Below are 17,938 nucleotides of genomic sequence, written 5' to 3'. Positions count from 1 at the left end.
CCAGATGTGATGATGATTGTGAATCAGTGTAGATTAGTGGTTCAGGTCTTCACAGATCGACACTGTGTGGTTCTTCAGAGGTCCACGTGTTCATTGGAACATGTCAGCTGTGTTTTTGTCTCAGATGTTCTTCAGCTGTGAACACGTGGATTTTTCAGCTGTTTCTGTTTAAAGCTGTTAAATTTCCATTTGACAGATGTTCTTCTGTTTGTGTGTGTTTCTATACAAATCTGATCATTGTTGACATCAGTGTGTAACTGTAGCTGCAGCAGCCGCTCAGTAAAAACACTCAGAATGTGTCTCTGATGAAGACGTCCTCATGGTGACTCTGTGGACTCAGACGTGGGTCAGATCTCACTGACAGACTGTGGACAGCATGGAGGCCTGAATGGAACTCCATGTTCTCTGTCTTCATCTGCAGATTACAGCACAGATTAACAGTCTGATGAGGATTATTGTTTCATGTCAAACACAGTCAGATCAGATGAGCTGAGGCACTGATGTGCAGAGCAACATGTCCAACAGGACGTGTCCAGCTGTCTTCAGATGAAGTCCATATAAAGTGTCCTCTTTCATGATAACATGTTTTCTGATGTTTCTGTCATCACAGACTTTATAACTGTGAACTCTCAGAGACTCACTGTGAAGTTGTGGTCTCAGCTCTGAAGTCCAACCCCTCCCATCTGACAGAACTGGATCTGAGCAGGAACAAGCTGCAGGATTCAGGAATGGAGCAGCTGTGTTCTGGACTGCAGAGTCCTCACTGCAGACTGCAGACTCTGAGGTCAGTTCTCTGTTATTATTTATGATCAGGTTTATGATGAATGGAGGTCCAGTTTGTCTCAGACTGCACAGAGCACCTGTCAGGACTGAGAGACAGAACAGGGAGCACAGACACTAAAAGGCGGACTGCAGTCCGGGTCGGGACCCGGAAACCGTCCCATACGGACCCGAACTTACAGTCAAAACAGCAGGTTCTTCTTTAAAACCTGACCGGGAGCTTCTATTTTAATGGCTGCAGCTTTCATAGGGGGGCTAATAGTCTGAGATTAAACTAGCAAATCTGCGAGAAAAAAACTCAGAAAATTACGGGAAAACCTCAGATATTATCTGACATTAGGCTATAAAGTCGCAAATCTGGTTAGACGTTGCTTGCTGTTGTGGTCGCCGTGGAAAAGCTCATCAAGTTGTACTTGTGGCAATGCTGTGAAGAAGATAAACCTCTGATAACCTTTCCTGCTTTAACCTCCCGACCATAGTCAGGAAGCACAGAGCTACATTGCTCGTGGTTAACCCCCACTGTCACACTCAGCTGGAGTGAGGGAGACCAGAGCACTTTCCTGTCCTTGCAGGGCGGCAGCTTTTTTCTCTTATTCTTTATGCTGTATATTTTCTTCTTGTTAATAAATCACTCCTCTCTCAAGCTAACAATCTTCTCTCCCACTCACACACACATACACACCGCCACAGGTACACACACGTACTCCCTGCCGTCCTCCTAAGAAGGCCTACCACTCTCATAACACCCTGATAAAATCTAAATCCCTGTTTAAACAGTTGCATTTTATCCAGTTTACATATACACATAAACTGTATGCATGCATGCAATGAAGATGACGTCTTGGAAACGCAACATGATGAGTTTTTTCTCGAAAAAAAGCAGATTTGCTACTTTAATCTCAGAATATTAGTCCCCCCTTCAGTATTTTTTTTCTTACAATGGCCCTAATATGTCGTCGTAGCATGAGCATGTGCATAGAGCAATTGCATATGAGTTTATCCATCCTATGTGATACCTCTCAGCCAATCAAATCTGGGCATTTCAGGTGGTAAAAATGATGCATATAATACAGTCAGAGGAAAGTTGCAGACATGTTACATGAGAAGAGACGAGAGAAAAGAGAAGAGAGACAGACACCGGGTTTAAAGTTTCCCAGAACGGTCCAGTGCGGCATTAACCATCATTGGATGGAGGCGGATGAGGGAGGAGATGACCCAAATTACCCAGATTATTTTCAAGCACACTGAATGGAAATGATATTTGAAAATTTTAGCTGACATAAGTTATGTTATCTAGAGGGGTGGATATGTAGCAAAGTATTATTCAAGTTAATTAAATTAAAGAAAAACTTTGCCTGAAGCCATGTGATAGTATTAGAGCTGTGGAAGAGTTTCCAGCATTGCAATGAGCATATGAAAATAAATATTATGGTGAACATACAGTCTTATACAAAAGTTTTATTTTATTATTTCACTACTGAAATGTTTATCTTTCCATAAGATATACCAGCTTCAAAAGCTCAGCAGGTGACACACTGATGCAGTGATTTTCATAAGGGGGGCCCAAACATTTGCATAAGACTCCAAGTAACAAACCTACACCCGCTCCTTTCCCCTGGTGTAAATGAAGGAGCATCATGGCCATTCATATCAGCAGGTGTTTCCTCAGTCCTCTGTGGTCTGATGACAGATCTTGAGCCCTATAAAATCTGTTTTATTTTTCCAAATTCTGTTTTTTCCGTTTTTGGATCCCATTTTTTTACCTTATACTCTTATTTTACCGCCAAGAACATTGTGTTTGTAAATGCCTAAAATGGACACAAATTGAATAGAAATTTGTCACCCACCTATTTATCTCATCTGTGCAATATCTGTTAATATGTTATCTTATGTTAATTCTATTGTGTCTTTATTGGTAGATTTACTTTATAATGTATATTATTTTTATCTGTTTTTACTTCTCCTGTGTCTGTGCGGTTGCAGTAACACAATTTCCCAACTGTGGGACAAATCTTCCCTCAGGGATAACCAAAGGAATTCTGATTCTGATCAGAGACATCACCATTCAAATATGGTGCTTGATAAATCAAATAATGATTGACAGCCTCTGTGTGCTGAGATCAGTGAGTGTCTGTCTGTGAGGAGCTCCACACTCAGGCCTCTCCAGTAGTTATATTTTTATTTTTTCCCAGTCAACAGAGTGTTGATAGAATCTGTAAAACAACCTGACACAGAAGTCATTCAGCAACTGCTCAGTTCTGTACTGAGGGGTGACGCCTGTGCCTCTTGCATGGTGCTCATTACAGTAACTGGGAGGCCCAGTGCTAGCAGCCCTTCCCTCTCAGGGGCCAGGCCAGCAATCACAGCCCTGCCTGTGAGAAAGCAACAATTGCCAGGAAGGAGGAGGTTGCCTCTGGGAGGGTCTCCGACCCGCTTCCTTTTTGGCAGGCTGTATATCATATATGTCAAACTCAAGGCCCATGGGCCAATCTGGCCCGCAGTAACGTTCTGGAAACGAACCTGAAGTGCAAAGAAAAGGCGTCCTAAAGGAAAATAATCTCAGGCGTGATTGCTCAACAAAACACAGAGAACAGAAGGATCAGAGAGGAAAAACAGGCACAGAGCTGCAGAGGTTAACACCTTAGCAACATATTTCTTCATACAGTCAGTTTGTGGTGAGTACCAATAGTAGTGAGTGATAAGTGCAACTTCATCGTGTTACAGTAAACAAATAATAAAAAAATAGAAGAAATAACCTTCACACAAACATTGCATAGCCACACCTTCTTGACTGCATGCCCTCTGCACAACAGCCTGTATATGACAATATGCTCAGATTTTATTTTCAAAGGTGAATCTTCACCCATATTTTTTTTTAAGCCACTTAGGGGAGTGGCGAAATGTCTTCAAAAAAATCCTTGAGTCCAGTTGCCTCGATATAAACTCTTGGAAATGACTATGACCTGGATGAATGAGAGCATTTACATATACCCTATGATTCAAGCAGCCAATGAAACTGATAGAAAAACATGTTTAGATGAAAGTGTGCATGCCAAGAGAGCTGCAGAATGAGTCTTGTATAGGTGGCTTCATCTAAATTTATTTAGGTGAAAAGTGGAACAAATAAGAGAATTGACAGAATAATCTGAGATTATAGAATTTATTCTGATGTTTAAAATGGTGTAAATGTCTTCATCGTCTCCATTTCTGCCTCCTCTTCCTCAGCTGTTGAGGTTTCTGTCATTCAGCTTCTTCTTCTAGCCTCCATTTATTCTGTCTGTGACACTTTCTGCTGAAAACAGTCAGACAAAGATAACTGTCCATGTAAGAAGCTCTCTGATTGGCTGGAATGAAATGATGAACAGTTTGTGCTCCAACATGTGTGATCTGATATTGATCCTGTAATGACAGACTGACTGAGATCAGCAGCATGTTATTGATCTGTGTTGACATGAACAGGTGTGAATGTTGCTGACATGTTGATGAGGACACACATTTAGATCTGACCATTGAAACTGATCACATCTGATTGATTATCAATCATTTCATCTGTTATTCTTTATTCAGATTGAGGAGCTGCAGTCTGTCAGAGATCAGCTGTGCTTCTCTGGCCTCAGCTCTGAAGTCCAACCCCTCCCACCTCACAGAATTGGATCTGAGCAGGAACAAGCTGCAGGATTCAGGAGTGGAGCAGCTGTGTTCTGGACTGCAGAGTCCTCACTGCAGACTGCAGACTCTGAGGTCAGTTCTCTGTTATTATTTATGATCAGGTTTATGATGAATGGAGGTCCAGTTTGTCTCAGACTGCACGGAGCACCTGTCAGGACTCACAGACAGCACAGGGAGCACAGACACTAAAAGGCTGACTGCAGTCCGGAAACCGTCCCATACGGACCCGAACTTACAGTCAAAACAGCAGGTTATTCTTTAAAACTTGACCGGGAGCTTCTATTTTAACGGCCGCAGCTTTCATAGGGGGGCTAATAGTCTGAGATTAAAGTAGCAAATCTGCGAGAAAAAAACTCAGAAAATTACGGGAAAACCTCAGATATTATCTGACATTAGGCTATAAAGTCGTAAATCTGGAGAGACGTTGCTTGCTGTCGTGGTCGCCGTGGAAAAGCTCATCAAGTTGTACTTGTGGCAATGCTGTGAAGAAGATAAACCTCTGATAACCTTTCCTGCTTTAACCTCCCGACCGTAGTCAGGAAGCACAGAGCTACATTGCTCGTGGTTAACCCCCACTGTCACACTCAGCTGGAGTGAGGGAGACCAGAGCACTTTCCTGTCCTTGCAGGGCGGCAGCTTTTTTCTCTTATTCTTTACGCTGTATATTTTCTTCTTGTTAATAAATCACTCCTCTCTCAAGCTAACAATCTTCTCTCCCACTCACACACACATACACACACCGCCACAGGTACACACACGTACTCCCTGCCGTCCTCCTAAGAAGGCCTACCACTCTCATAACACCCTGATAAAATCTAAAGCCCTGTTTAAACAGTTGCATTTTATCCAGTTTACATATACACATAAACCGTATGCATGCATGCAATGAAGATGACGTCTTGGAAACGCAACATGATGAGTTTTTTCTCGAAAAAAAGCAGATTTGCTACTTTAATCTCAGAATATTAGTCCCCCCTTCAGTATTTTTTTTCTTACAATGGCCCTAATATGTCGTCGTAGCATGAGCATGTGCATAGAGCAATTGCATATGAGTTTATCCATCCTATGTGATACCTCTCAGCCAATCAAATCTGGGCATTTCAGGTGGTAAAAATGATGCATATAATACAGTCAGAGGAAAGTTGCACACAGGTTACATGTGAAGAGACGAGAGAAAAGAGAAGAGAGACAGACACCGGGTTTAAAGTTTCCCAGAATGGTCCAGAAGGGTCCAGTGCGGCATTAACCATCATTGGATGGAGGCAGATGAGGGAGGAGATGACCCAAATTACCCAGATTATTTTCAAGCACACTGAATGGAAATGATATTTGAAAATTTTAGCTGACATAAGTTATGTTATCTAGAGGGGTGGATATGTAGCAAAGTATTATTCAAGTTAATTAAATTAAAGAAAAACTTTGCCTGAAGCCACGTGATAGTATTAGAGCTGTGGAAGAGTTTCCAGCATTGCAATGAGCATATGAAAATAAATATTATGGTGAACATACAGTCTTATGCAAACGTTTTATTTTATTATTTCACTACTGAAATGTTTCTGTTTCCATAAGATATAACAGCTTCAAAAGCTCAGCAGGTGACACACTGATGCAGTGATTTTCATAAGGGGGGCCCAAACATTTGCATAAGACTGTAAGTAACAAACCTACACCCGCTCCTTTCCCCTGGTGTAAATGAAGGAGCATCATGGCCATTCATATCAGCAGGTGTTTCCTCAGTCCTCTGTGGTCTGATGACAGATCTTGAGCCCTATAAAATCTGTTTTATTTTTCCAAATTCTGTTTTTTCCATTTTTGGATCCCATTTTTTTACCTTATACTCTTATTTTACTGCCAAGAACATTGTGTTTGTAAATGCCTAAAATGGACACAAATTGGATAGAAATTTGTCACCCACCTATTTATCTCATCTGTGCAATATCTGTTAATATGTTATCTTATGTTAATTCTATTGTGTCCTTATTGGTAGATTTACTTTATACTGTATATTATTTTTATCTGTTTTTTTATCGTTTTTGGATCCCATTTTTTTACCTTATACTCTTATTTTACTGCCAAGAACATTGTGTTTGTAAATGTAAGTTTGTGCTCCAACATGTGTGATCTGATATTGATCCTGTAATGACAGACTGACTGAGGCCAGCAGCAGGTTATTGATGTGTGTTGACATGAACAGGTGTGAATGTTGCTGACATGTTGATGAGGACACACACATGTAGATCTGATCATTGAAACTGATCACATCTGATTGGTTATCAATCATTTCATCTGTTATTCTTTATTCAGATTAGAGAGATGCAGTCTGTCAGAGATCAGCTGTGCTTCTCTGGCCTTAGCTCTGAAGTCCAACCCCTCCCATCTGACAGAGCTGGTCCTGAGTGAGAACGTCAAACTGCAGGATTCAGGAGTGGAGCAGCTGTGTGGTTTTCTGCAGAGTCCAGATTGCAGACTGCAGACTCTGGGGTCAGTTCTCTGTCTGATACTGTTATATGTCTATTTTTTCCAAGTATTTTTATTATTTTAAGATCTCATAGTAGAATACAACATGAACAATATAACCAGCAGTTACACTTCAACCCCCCCCAACATTTGTGCGAGGAGAATGGGTATAAAAAATGAATAATTATAATATTATTAATAATAATACCAATCAACACAAAAGTAATGTCATAAACAGGGGCTCATTTTTTATGACCAAGTTTTTTGCTGACTACACTGTTCTTCTTCATTTCATGCCACCTAATTACTGGGAACGCAGTGTTAGATTTCACAGTAAGACAGTAGAGGGCCCGTTTTTGTTACAGTTTTGGGTGTTGGAGCCAATGGCGGCCCGCAGTGAATTATGTGAATGTGTGTTATGATATGAATTTTTCATATACTGACACCACCGGTTTAAACTGTCTGGAACTCAGCGCGGTGGTAAATTGTTTCACATGGGACGCTTTTCATTGTTGCACCGCTGAGCACAGGTATCAGTGGAGTTGTTAGTGAGAATAGACAGAGGACGTTCTGAAGCAGGAATGTGTGTAAAACTCTTCACACGGCTCTCAGCGCACATCACTGTCACACACACAAACAGGTTTTGGAGACTTTTGGAGACGCTGAACAGCAGCAGTTTAGGTAAACAAACATGTTGGACATGGAGGAGGACGATGTTGCTGCTGGTTGGTATTTTCATGGCTTTGCCTGTTTTCCCAAATATCTCTGCTTCATACATGTTCACCTCAACTGCTGCTTCTGACGATGATTAGCAGCGAAACAGCATCAAAACCTGTATGTGTGTGTGTGTGTGGCGCTGCGTGTGCTGCAGTGGAGCTGTATGAGGAGTTCTACACACTCGTTTCTCATGAAGTTTGAAAAGTCCGGTCCAAACGATCTTGTTCTTATTTCTGCCACCTCAGGAACACGAACAGATTTCTCTGTCCTCATGGAGTCTTTAACAAGCTGAAGTCACGGCACTCCGCCTCCTTCATCTAGTCTGACTACCCCCCCCCCCCCCCCCAATTATTTATAATAATTTTTAAAACAATAAAAATGATCGTTCTTTAATCATAATTGAGGAAAAAGCCTCAAGTAATCACGATACTACTGGATATTAAATAATAACCCACAGCCCTGCTGTGTTACATTTTATACTAATGTGTGTTTTTTTGTACAGTTCTCATGACTGTGGAATAGAGTAACCACTCTACTGCAGTAATTCTTCTCACAATCAGTGCAGTTAACACGTCATGCACGAGGGGAAAAACATCAAATACTGGAAACCATTATAATAATATGAAAATACTATGATATAGAATTTTGGTCATACCGCCCAGCTCTAATATCCGGGGAGTTTTTTGTGCATCGTGTTTGTCAGGTTTAGCCCCATATGTGTTTATTGCACATTACTGGATACAGACCAACAAATGTAAACAGTAGAGATGCAACTGGGTCATTAAAATTATTACACGTGTATTTTTTTTCTTCTTTTTTCATTTTTTTCTTTGGCGGCCCTCAGTCCAATGTTGCTTCATAAATTTTCCCTCAGCTATCGAAACTTTGAGAACCCCTGCTTTAAGGAAATATTTGATCTTCTCCAGTTTTAAATACATCATTGTATCTGAAAGCCACACAGATGCCTTTGGAGGGTTTCCTCATTTCCATTCCATGAGTATTCTCCTACGTGCTGTAAGGGTTGAAAAAGCGATCACATTCTCTCTACTGCAGCGTCACTTCTTTGAACGCCAAACATGGCTATTATTGGGTTGGAAGTCCAAGTTGAAAGCCTCATTTAAAATGTAAAATATTGATTTCCAGAATTCCTTCAGCTTAGAACATGTGTGTTTAATACTCAGAGCTTCTATTCATAAATCAAACCAAACTTTATTTATATAGCACCTTTCATACAGTATACTGTAACACAAAGTGCTTTACAACAATAAAATAAGACCCCCAGACACACACACCAAAAATATACTGTATACCAAGCACACCCACACCCGCACCCATACACACTTCTACTTCAATTAAAAACAAAATAAAAACAGGATAAAAAGATCCGGACCAAGTGTTACAACCCTCCGCTAGGGGAGAGAGGGTTGAGAACATTGACCAATCAGGACAAAGAGATTGGTTTAAAGTTGTTTACTGATTATTCAGCAAGTGATTATAATAACCAAGAATTTAACACGTTACAATAATTTACAATACAAAAGGAAACGAAAAGTGAACAGGAACCCTGCCAAAGCCGTCTAAGGTAAATCAAACAAAAGAACAAACAAAAGAATAAACCTGATTACGGCAACAGGTGGAATAAAACAGGCCACTAAATAATCGGCCGGTGGAAGGTGAAATAAATACAATGCAACACTTTTCTATACGGATAAACTAACACAAATAGTACCAGAACGAAAAAATCACAACCACGAGGTTGGAATTACATACTAAGACTTTCTTACTACCGAAACAAAAAGGGACCGCGTACCAAAAGGGTTCACACAGAAGCGGTTTCCACAAAACAAGTTACAAATGAACGTACAAACGAGGCGAAACACAATTAACCAGTTCTTACTATTCCACACAACAAGCAAGCAATCAAATAAGCTATGCCAGAGAGAGAGAGGGGGAGAGTACTCATGCCAAACAGGGCTCCAAGTCTTTTCCGTCGCCTTTTCAATGGGCTTCCTGAAGTGCAGCCTGGTGATTGGTTGAGGAGCAACCCAATCACGCAGCGTCAGGTCTTCAGTCCCCCAATCCATGCAGCTCCAGCTCAGCCTGTTCAGTGTCCATTCATTAAGTTCACACATACAATCCACAAATCATACAAACGGCCCGGGGGCCGTAACACCAAGGAGACGCCATCATTACTTGTAAGGTTTGCAATGTGAGGAGACACTGAGGAAATGGAGATACACACCAGAGAAATCCATAAAAATCAAATAGTCTAGCAACAATAAAACCATGCAACTTAAAATGAGCTAAAAGTAAATAAATAAATAAAAGCATTCCTAAAATCTGATGGGTTCAAACCACATAATAAAATGATAAAAACATAGATCGGCTACAGCTAAATAGTTAAGAATGTATCATAATGAAGTAAAAGCCTGGGTAAAAAGGTAGGTCTTAAGTTTACTTTTAAAAAGGTTAAAACATTTAAAGCTGTAAATGTACTTTTGTTCATGTTTTTGGTGCTCCTGTTTTAAATGTACTCTGCTGTCATAAAAACAAGTGTTTGTTAATATGTAGAAAATGTCCTCTGTTTAAAGTCAGTTAACCTTAAAGGCTGTTTGGACACAATAATGTTCATCTGATCATTTAAACTCATCTGATTGATTATCAATCATTTCATCTGTTATTCTTTATTCAGATTGAGGGACTGCAGTCTGTCAGAGATCAGCTGTGCTTCTCTGGCCTCAGCTCTGAAGTCCAACCCCTCCCATCTGAAACATCTGGTCCTGAGTGAGAACAGCAACCTGCAGGATTCAGGAGTGAAGCAGCTGTGTGGTTTTCTGCAGAGTCCAGATTGCAGACTGCAGACTCTGAGGTCAGTTCTCTGTCTGATACTGTTATATGTCTATTTTTTCCAAGTATTTTTATTATTTTAAGATCTCATAGTAGAATACAACATGAACAATATAACCAGCAGTTACACTTCAACCCCCCCCCCACACCCCCCAACATTTGTGCGAGGAGAATGGGTATAAAAACTTAATAATTATAATATTATTAATAATAATACCAATCAACACAAAAGTAATGTCATGAACAGGGGCTCATTTTTTATGACTACACTGTTCTTCTTCATTTCATGCCACCTAATTACTGGGAACGCAGTGTTGTTAGATTTCACAGTAAGACAGTAGAGGGCCCGTTTTTGTTACATTTTTGGGTGTTGGAGCCAATGGCGGCCCGCAGTGAATTATGTGAATGTGTGTTATGATATGAATTTTTCATATACTGACACCACCGGTTTAAACTGTCTGGAACTCAGCGCGGTGGTAAATTGTTTCACATGGGACGCTTTTCATTGTTGCACCGCTGAGCACAGGTATCAGTGGAGTTGTTAGTGAGAATAGACAGAGGACGTTCTGAAGCAGGAATGTGTGTAAAACTCTTCACACGGCTCTCAGCGCACATCACTGTCACACACACAAACAGGTTTTGGAGACTTTTGGAGACGCTGAACAGCAGCAGTTTAGGTAAACAAACATGTTGGACATGGAGGAGGACGATGTTGCTGCTGGTTGGTATTTTCATGGCTTTGCCTGTTTTCCCAAATATCTCTGCTTCATACATGTTCACCTCAACTGCTGCTTCTGACGATGATTAGCAGTGAAACAGCATCAAAACCTGTATGTGTGTGTGTGTGTGGCGCTGCGTGTGCTGCAGTGGAGCTGTATGAGGAGTTCTACACACTCGTTTCTCATGAAGTTTGAAAAGTCCGGTCCAAACGATCTTGTTCTTATTTCTGCCACCTCAGGAACACGAACAGATTTCTCTGTCCTCGTGGAGTCTTTAACAAGCTGAAGTCACGGCACTCCGCCTCCTTCATCTAGTCTGACTACCCCCCCCCCCCAATTATTTATAATAATTTTTAAAACAATAAAAATGATCGTTCTTTAATCATAATGGAGGAAAAAGCCTCAAGTAATCACGATACTACTGGATATTGAATAATAACCCACAGCCCTGCTGTGTTACATTTTATACTAATGTGTGTTTTTTGTACAGTTCTCATGACTGTGGAATAGAGTAACCACTCTACTGCAGTAATTCTTCTCACAATCAGTGCAGTTAACACGTCATGCACGAGGGGAAAAAACATCAAATACCGGAAACCGTTATAATAATATAATAATACTATGATATAGAATTTTGGTCATACCGCCCAACTCTAATCCCCGGGGAGTTTTTTGTGCATCATGTTTCTCAGGTTTAGCCCCATATGTGTTTATTGCACATTACTGGATACAGACCAACAAATGTAAACAGTAGAGATGCAACTGGGTCATTAAAATTATTACACGTGTATTTTTTTCTTCTTTTTTAATATTTTTTCTTTGGCGGCCCTCAGTCCAATGTTGCTTCATAAATTTTCCCTCAGCTATCGAAACTTTGAGAACCCCTGCTTTAAGGAAATATTTGATCTTCTCCAGTTTTAAATACATCATTGTATCTGAAAGCCACACAGATGCCTTTGGAGGGTTTCCTCATTTCCATTCCATGAGTATTCTCCTACGTGCTGTAAGGGTTGAAAAAGCGATCACATTCTCTCTACTGCAGCGTCTCTTCTTTGAACGCCAAACATGGCTATTATTGGGTTGGAAGTCCAAGTGGAAAGCCTCATTTAAAATGTAAAATATTGATGTCCAGAATTCCTTCAGCTTAGAACATGTGTGTTTAAATACTCAGAGCTTCTATTCATAAATCAAACCAAACTTTTATAGCACCTTTCATACAGTATACTGTAACACAAAGTGCTTTACAACAATAAAATAAGGCCCCCAGACACACACACCAAAAATATACTGTATACCAAGCACACCCACACCCGCACCCATACACACTTCTACTTCAATTAAAAACAAAATAAAAACAGGATAAAAAGATCCGGACCAAGGAGACGCCATCATTACTTGTAAGGTTTGCAATGTGAGGAGACACTGAGGAAATGGAGATACACACCAGAGAAATCCATAAAAATCAAATAGTCTAGCAACAATAAAACCATGCAACTTAAAATGAGCTAAAAGTAAATAAATAAATAAAAGCATTCCTAAAATCTGATGGGTTCAAACCACATAATAAAATGATAAAAACATAGATCGGCTAGAGCTAAATAGTTAAGAATGTATCATAATGAAGTAAAAGCCTGGGTAAAAAGGTAGGTCTGAAGTTTACTTTTAAAAAAGGTTAAAACATTTAAAGCTGTAAATGTACTTTTGTTCATGTTTTTGGTGCTCCTGTTTTAAATGTACTCTGCTGTCATAAAAACAAGTGTTTGTTAATATGTAGAAAATGTCCTCTGTTTTTAAAGTCAGTTAACCTTAAAGGCTGTTTGGACACAATAATGTTCATCTGATCATTGAAACTCATCTGATTGATTATCAATCATTTCATCTGTTATTCTTTATTCAGATTGGATGACTGCAGACTGTCAGAGAGCAGCTTTGCTTCTCTGGCCTTAGCTCTGATGTCCAACCCCTCCCATCTGACACATCTGGACCTGAACTGGAACTTCTACCTGCAGTATACAGGAATGTTGCTGCTGCAGGATCTTCTGCAGAGTCCAAACTGCAGCCTGCAGACTGTGAGGTCAGTAGAGGGGTGGAGTCAGTCTGTGCTGCTTTCAGCTGTTTTGTCCTAAACACAGTCAGTATCACAGATCCAGTGTTTCCCGTGAAGCTGCTGCCTTCTGATTGGATGCTTTCCTCAGTGATGCTGTGAGAATGGTGACAGAGTCATCAGCCAATCAGAAGAGGCAGAAGCTTGTTGAGTTTGTGTGTCTGAGTGTATGTGTGGACCCCTGTTGTTGTTGTTGTTGTTGTTGTTGACATAAATCTGGGTTCCAGCCTCACAGGGTGGTTTCTGTGTCAGACAGTATATCTGAACTGTGTTTTGTCTCTGCAGAGTCCAGCACCATGTTTACAGTGAGTATCTCTCATGTAGTTGATGTTCAATATAACCTGCTAATTTTTCATCACAGTAAGCCATTATTTCTGCTCCATAGCTGCTCGTTTAGAGACCACAGAGAGAAAACCAGAAACGTCTGGGAGCAAATTAACAACAGGAAACTCTGAGGTGCTTTTTTGCTTGTTTTTTCCTCTTTGGATGTGGCTGGTGGTCTGGGACTTTCATCACATGATGCTCTTCTCTGATCTGACTTTTAGTCTCCACCAACATCCTTCACACCTGAAGTACAAGGTGCGCCTGCACAGCTGTCATACAGGTACCCGACCTCACAGTCACATTCAGATCACAGTTTGACAAGAACATGGTCCAATATGCCAGTAGTTCACTTCCTGTATCTCTGTGCACATATATAAAGTATTATAATGCAGCCGATTTTACAAATAACTAGCAATGCAGCAGTAAAGGTTTTGGCACCGACTCAGACTCTGAACATGTGACGGAGGCTGTGCTGAACCTAGAAGAGTGCTCTGCAGATAGGCACTTGAGGCTGACCCCATAAGAAGTCTTGAGTCCCCTGGTGGAAGGTGGAGTTGGGGGGGCAGTGGGTGCCTGCAGGACCAGTGAGAGGAGACAATCAGGGAAAGCTCAGGTTATTAAATAGGATGTAACAAGATGGCAGATCGTACACTGTGACAGGATGAGTAAAAGCAGAGCAGAGACCAGAAAGACACGTGTGAGAACAGGGCACAGTCTCAGCATTGAGCTACAGTAAGCTTCCAATAAATGTCCATTCAGCTCCTCTGTGTCCTACAGGTTCCAGTGTCCTCGTCCAGGTGTGTTCCAGTGTACTCTGACTGGACTGGTGTTTGTTATGTCTCGGGGGGCGGAGCTGATGTACAGGACCATCCAATGGGACAAGATCCTCCTCCAACCTGGTAGAAAGACACCAGCACGGCCGCTGTTCAGAATCCACTGTCCTGAGGGTGCCGTCACTCAGCTCCACCTCCCACACTGTGAAACTGTTGTCAATTTGAATTGAACAAAAGGTCAAGAGCCAGAAGTCAGCCTTCAGCGGGAATTTATTGAGATCAATTGTTCGACACGTATCAGCCAGCAAATTCAGATACAGTCCCCCGAACCCAAAAACTGAAGATCTTTTATAGCCAAGCCTGCCTGTGTGTGTGTGTATGTGTATGCGTGGTCTGCGTGCACGTGTGTGTGTACTAAAGAAGGTGTCCAAGTTTGGCAACTAATTCTGGCATTATGTGCTTTTCCACATCTGCTTCCTATCATCCTGACTTGTTTTTGCGTACATAGCCAGTTCAACTGAGGACGAGCCAGGTCACTCCGACCTCGCTCTTCAACTCTTCAACTCTTGAGCTAAACACTTCCTTAGTTCTGGGAAGTACCAAGAAAAAGCATTCTGGGAACCTAACCTATCAGTACATGAACATTTTTCTTCCACAAAACAGAGGATGGTGAGTCTGTGCAGATCAATGACAGGAACATGATCCATCAGAGGCCAGATTCAGACTAGATGCTCCGTTAATGGCAGATTGACTTGAACTGGTCCTCACAGTGAACCAGGCTCTGATCAGTCCTTCAGGTGAATCTCTGTGCTTCCACAGCACTGCGCTCTGATGACCTGCTGTCTGTTGCCCACTTCTCTGATATTGGAATGAGCTTCTTGAAGCCGCTGAAGATCGCCAACACTCATGTGGTTGTGGACGTCTCTGACCTCTCTACCTTTGGCCTCGTCTGGGATTTAGTCAGAAGGCTTTTGAACATCACTCATCACTCATGTTAGGATTTGTTTTACCTTTTTAAGTAATATGGTTTATTTTATACTTCTATACTAGTATGTGTTAATGAAGGCTGTTTAAACAGTGTGTGTGTTATGTCAGATGGAAAACTACTAGTAAGTGTCCTTTGATTTAAGTAGTTAAGCATGTGTTTAACAGACCGTGTGTGTGTGTGTAAAGGTGTAAGTAGAGATCTATAGACAGAGAAGGGATTAATATAGTAGAGGGGAAGGCATAGAAAGAAGGAAAAGTTTGCAAACAGTAAATTAAGTGTTTTTTATAGATTACACAAGATTATAGTTATTAAATGTAGTGTTTTCACACTGCGCCTGGGAAAAAGATCCCAGAAAATATCTGTAAAACAGTCATTTCTAGTAGGATTGTTCTAATATTCGAACTGGATGTAGGAAACATGACATACCTCTGATTCATAATGTTATTTAGTTCATGACTACGTATGCAGCTAATAGATTTCTGTGTGTTTAAACCTCTCTATCTATGTACCAGTTACAGTCACAGTAAATCAGACAGCTCAACTATAAACTTCATAGCGTTACAAACACAAAGATACCAAGCTTTTGCATGTGGGGTTCAAGAATGGGATTCAATCTAATTTTTGTGTGTTTTGACAGGTGTTTTTTGGGAAATAGAATCCTTGTAGGTAACAGGATAATGAATATATGTTTTACTTATAAATGAACAGGAGCGGACTTTAACCAGCTGAGGTCTGTTCCACCTTCGATGTGTTCAGTTTAAAACAGAAACATGATCAACCTGTGTTTAAAGAAATGAACCTTTGTGCAGTAAAGTCTGTTTCTTGTTCAGATCTGTTCACTGTAAGAAGACAACACATAATAATCAGTGTCACAGACTGAGGAAATATTTGTGCTGTGATCTGAGCAGCAGCTACACTCACCTCCTGTGATCACAGAGATCCTCCACAGAACAGAAACAAGCTGCAGACACACAGCAGGGATCCTGCTCATGCTGCTGTCTGACTACATGTCCTCCCACTGCTGGACTGTGGACTGTTAGAGCAGGAGATGAGTTCTAGTTTGACAGACTGGTGTGTCTGTTCACTGCATGAACACACCGTTCATACAAACAAACTATAAAACTGTACAGAAATATACAGGAAGAAGAGCAGAGAGCAGATTTAAAAAGGGACAAAGAAAACTTTATTTACAGCTTTAAAAACGTCTCATCAGATCAACAGTCAAATATTTTACAGCTCAAGCCTCCATTGTTGGACTGAATGATGAGGGCACAACGCCTCCTGCTGGACCAGATGCATCACTTCCTGTCAGTGCTCCTGAGGAAAGAGATTTGGTTTTCATACATGTTGTAAAAAGTTGATGTAACACTGGAGGAAATAGTTAAAATGTGATGTGAACATGAGGCACAGTGTCTTTGACCTGTTTTTAGAAATGTGTTCATTAGAGAATCTCTGAAAAGAAAAACTCATCAGCTTCTTTTCAAACTGGAACCCTGAATGTGGAACAAGCAGAGCTGTTCAGACTTTAAGGTCCCACAGTGATAAACACTGAGCAGCCACAGTAGCACTGATGATCAGCTGACGCATGCAGAGTGTCTGTTTGATGCGTGTTTGTGTTTCCAGCACCACAGCAGGACCACAGAGGACCAACATATTCACCTCCTGCTGTTTCTGTTCTTTCCTCGTCAGTCTGAGCATCAGGACATGAAGCACAGAGGAGAGCAGAGCCTCTCAGTGCACGTCTGAGTCTTCACCCCCAAAGAAGAGGACGGTCCTGTTTGTCCATCGGTCCTTCAGCCTCTCATTTGGAGGGGTGGCTGTCTTCATCTCTGTGTGTCCTTCAGATGACATGAAGTCCTCCGAGCTCAGACAGACATCAGGACAGCTCAGTGACACCAGAGTCTTCAGACTGAGGCAGAGACGTGTTGGAGTCTGGTTGGAGTGTGTCTGACTTTTCATCTCTCAGTTGTGTCTCTGTTAACGACATGAAAACAATCAGTGACACAGAAGATTCCAAAGATTAAACTGAAGGTAAAGTTTATTTATTGATCAATGAGACAAATGTTTAATTGATCATAGCTTCAGGTTCACACAGAGCAGCTTTTTAATACAAACATGTGCTTACTTATTAGTTTCCTCTCTGCCTTTGACCTGAGGAAACAAATCATCAATAAACAATGTGCACAAAATTCATTTACAGTGAAGATTAAACATGATTTGACCTTTTTTCTTTTTACAGTAGATCACCAGGCCGACTGCTGCTGCTGCTGTGACCACAATGGCTGCAAACATTGAACCTCACTCACCTCCTCCTGCAGGAGCCAGGATCTTCCAGATGCTCAGGAGGACCAGAGATGCAGCAGAGAGCGGCTCCATCCGGACTCTCCAGCTCCAGCTCTGTAGAGGTGGACGGTGGTGGTGTTAGTGTATTATGGCAAGCTACACTGGTGTTATCAATTGTCCCTCAGAAAAGACGTATTGAATCAGTAGACCGTTTGGGTCATGTGATATAAAATAAAAAACCTCTGATGACATGTCCCTGGTCTCAGCACACAGAGAA

General features: G+C 41.1%; 1 protein-coding gene across 2 annotated transcripts in view; it reads left to right on the top strand.

Moving 5' to 3' along the window:
* The window catches only part of LOC114452823 (NLR family CARD domain-containing protein 3-like), a 1,046,161-nt gene extending 1,029,954 nt beyond the window's left edge, over window positions 1-16,207 (top strand). For both annotated transcript variants that reach the window (XM_028432279.1, XM_028432278.1), the window contains 5 exons: window positions 13,087-13,263; window positions 13,579-13,598; window positions 13,679-13,749; window positions 13,839-13,897; window positions 14,395-16,207. In XM_028432279.1, the coding sequence (XP_028288080.1) occupies window positions 13,087-13,263; window positions 13,579-13,598; window positions 13,679-13,749; window positions 13,839-13,897; window positions 14,395-14,620 (553 nt within the window). In that variant the 3' untranslated portion in view covers window positions 14,621-16,207. The remainder of the gene's footprint in view (window positions 1-13,086; window positions 13,264-13,578; window positions 13,599-13,678; window positions 13,750-13,838; window positions 13,898-14,394) is intronic.
* The last annotated feature ends 1,731 nt before the right edge of the window (window positions 16,208-17,938 follow it).

The sequence above is a fragment of the Parambassis ranga genome, chromosome 20 (genome assembly GCF_900634625.1).
Source record: "Parambassis ranga chromosome 20, fParRan2.1, whole genome shotgun sequence".
Lineage (NCBI taxonomy): Eukaryota > Metazoa > Chordata > Actinopteri > Ambassidae > Parambassis > Parambassis ranga.
This window is presented reverse-complemented; position numbering and strand designations above follow the sequence as displayed.